General features: G+C 36.8%; 1 protein-coding gene across 1 annotated transcript; it reads left to right on the top strand.

Annotated features, from left to right (window-relative positions):
• The first annotated feature begins 1,729 nt into the window (after positions 1 to 1,729).
• LOC149259343 (putative methyltransferase PMT21) lies at positions 1,730 to 2,397 on the top strand. Its single transcript, XM_089375536.1, has 3 exons — positions 1,730 to 1,884; positions 1,974 to 2,051; positions 2,167 to 2,397. Exons 1-3 carry the CDS (start codon positions 1,742 to 1,744, stop codon positions 2,390 to 2,392), a joined length of 447 nt encoding a protein of 148 aa, XP_089231662.1. The 5' UTR covers positions 1,730 to 1,741; the 3' UTR covers positions 2,393 to 2,397.
• Positions 2,398 to 3,188: the final 791 nt, after the last annotated feature.

Raw genomic sequence — 3,188 nt, 5'->3', positions numbered from 1 at the left:
AATTTGCCCTAATTTTTTGGTCTCCATATCTCTTGTACCTTCATATCGTGTTAATAACTTACTATACAATTTCGCCACTTATTTCAAAATTAATATTTGGCATGGGCTCTGCATTTCTGAATCTAGTTGATGGAGGCTTAATGCTCTCTAGCTCCAATTCTTGAACAAATTTCTTCTAGTTCATCTCCAAAATCGAAGTACTGCTGCCTGGATCAGGAGATTTTATGTTGAACAATGGCACTTCCTCAATGATTTTTTCCTCTGATAGCTCCTCAGGAGTTAATGAATTAGAGTCACTTGACCTACAACTGCAGGAGCTAGAGAAAGTGATACTTGTGGTACTCACCATGAATGGCTCATGAACTAGATCAAACATTTCTTTCACAATTTTCCCAAGGGGCTGATCAAATTCTGCCTTCAGTCCCAATCTTCCTCATCTTGTACAAGGCTGGTAAATTGAGCCACATCATTAGAACCATACTGAAGAACATGTTTTCTTACCTCAGGCCTTTGTAAACTGCTATTTTTTGGAGGACCAAGCTAGGTTCTCTCTAATTTTTGCATATATTGTCTGTTGTAATTATTCTTTTCAGGTTGCCTAGAACAATGATATATTTGCAGAGCTTCATGATCTTCTAAGCTTTCATTGCTCCATATATTATCATCTGTGACCTCCCTTGTTTTCCACACTAATCTAATAGTACTTCTGCAGTTGCAACTAGCAAAGATTCTTGAGTCAATCAATGTACATTTATACTTGCTAGTTATCTGCTTCTTCCCCTTGCTTTTTCTCTTGGGTTCATTCATCTGCTGATCAACTTCATTTCTCTGCTTTGATTGCTCTGGAAATGTATTTATTGTGGTGCAAATTGTTTACACTTGCAAACAATTGCCAATATCGTTCTTTCACAATTGGGAGTTCATCATCAACAATGAGAAATTGGAGTTGTTGCACTTCTATTCACTTTGTGAAATGCAACAGGTTGGTTTTGTTGAGCTGAGTGAGAACATATGATCTTTTATATGTGCATTTGGAACTTTGATTGCGAAAACTTTATTGTTAGTATATATCCTATGGTAGACACCTAGAAATAATTTTGATATACCAAACATGAAAGAAAAATATGCTAAAAAGAACACATGTTTGTTGTGGGCTTCTTCTTAAAAAAATAGCTTTTTAGCTATTTGTTTAGTGAAGTTCTACTAATGTAGGTAGAGCCTACCTTATGGAAATAGATCGAGTACTGTGACCAGGGGGCTTTTGGGTCCTATCTGGGCCACCAGTAAACTATGAAAATAGATGGCATGGATGGAACATAGCTATAGAGGAACAAAAGGCTAACTATGATGCCCTTCAAGGTATTTTGAACAAGATGTGCTATAAACTATACAATAAAAAGGATGACATTGTTGTATGGCAGAAATATTTGGACAGTGGTCGCTACGCTACCCATGAAAAAACAGTTTACCCCCCTGAATTTGATGACAACATTGAACTAAATGTTGTCTGGTATGTTCCCATGTGGTCTTGTATAGTAAAACCAAATCCCAACTTCAAGAAATTAGGAGTAGGACATACTCCAAAGTGGCCACAATGTTTGAAGGTAGCCCAGAGCAGATCCGTACATTTTTTTGGGGCAGTGATGGTGCTTTCAGAAAGGATACAACTCTATGGGTGGCATGTTTTAACCATTACAAGACATTGGTACCTAATCTTGGAACAGATAAAATAAAAAATGTTATGGATATGAACACTCTTTATGGGGGTTTTGCTGCGGAACTGATAGATGATCCTCTGTGGGTCATGAATGTGGTTTCTTCTTATGGTCTAAATTCCTTGAATGTTGTTTATGACCGAGGACTAATTGGTACATATAATGACAGGTAAGGTGCTTTCTCTCAATGGTTTGATTATGCAATCTAGTGTGCTCAACACCATTATCTTCACTAATACTTGAGCTTTTGTTGTTTAGGTGTGAGGCATTTTCAACCTATCCAAGAACATATGATCTCCTACATGTTGATGGTCTTTTCAGTGCAGAAAGTCACAGGTAGGTACAAATTTTTCTATCAAGTGGTGCTAAATGTTGGGTTTTTAATCCTGATAACCTTGAATGAGGAAAAAGTACATACTTGATTATTGATTATGTGTATTTTGTGAAACAGATGTGAGATGAAATATGTGTTGTTGGAAATGGACCGTATATTAAGACCTGTTGGCTATGTCATAATGCATGAATCACCCCATTTTGTGAATAGTGTCAAGAATCTAGCCACAAGCATGAGATGGAATTGCCACCAGAGGGACACTGAGGATGCTAAGAATGGGGATGAAAAACTTCTCATTTGTCAGAAAAAGGATTGGAGGTCTTCAAAATCTGCTTCTGAATGATAAATAAAACCTTAAAAAAAATCAAGGCCCCTATTCCTATTCTATGCCAATCAATCTGGCATTAGAGTGAGCACCTGACTGTGAAGGTATATGTTTATAGGTTGCATTTTCCAGCCAGTGTATATCATGCCAGTGAAATTCAATGATCCTTTTCATTTTCCCAAGATGCCAAGTTATTTATTCCCCTTGTATTTGGGAGGTCTAATACTAAATATTAGAACTACTATATTGAATCAAATCCATTCTTTTTATCTTGAAGGTGTAAGGTGGGTAGTTAGGTGTTATTTATATTTGTAGTTTTCATGAGGGAGGGATTTTGTAATGCCAAAACCCTTTGCATTGTGATGTTTTAGAACTATTTTATTACTTCCATTGCTTGTGTCTTATGATACAAACAGATGCCCAGTGATGCGTTGTAAACAAAGCAAGCCATGAAAGTACTTATTGGAGCATTGTAATGCCTAGCTAGCTATAGGAAATGGACTTGCATGAGTAGAGTATGAAGCCTGAGGTGATTTTCAAGGTAAAGGGAGGGAAGAAATAAGAGCACCATCTGAGAGGGATGAATTTGGTCTTCCACACTAGAGATTTTCATCTTCTTGGTAGTCTGAGGCTCTCTGGAAAGATCAAATCTTATGCCCTTCATTTTGAGCTCTTGAATACATCTACTCATAGCCCTAGAAGTAACCCTGTAATTACCATTTTCCATTCTACAATGAACTTGGAATTATCCTTTATCCAAAGAAAGTTTATACCTCTTTCAACAACAATTTTTAGCATCAACAAAGTGAAAATA

The sequence above is a fragment of the Pinus tabuliformis genome, chromosome 6 (genome assembly GCF_031772625.1).
Source record: "Pinus tabuliformis cultivar Carrire ecotype Pingquan chromosome 6, CPIR1, whole genome shotgun sequence".
In the NCBI taxonomy this organism is placed as follows: Eukaryota; Viridiplantae; Streptophyta; class Pinopsida; order Pinales; family Pinaceae; genus Pinus; species Pinus tabuliformis.
Note: the sequence above shows the minus strand (reverse complement) of the source record. Positions and strands in the feature narration are given on the sequence as shown.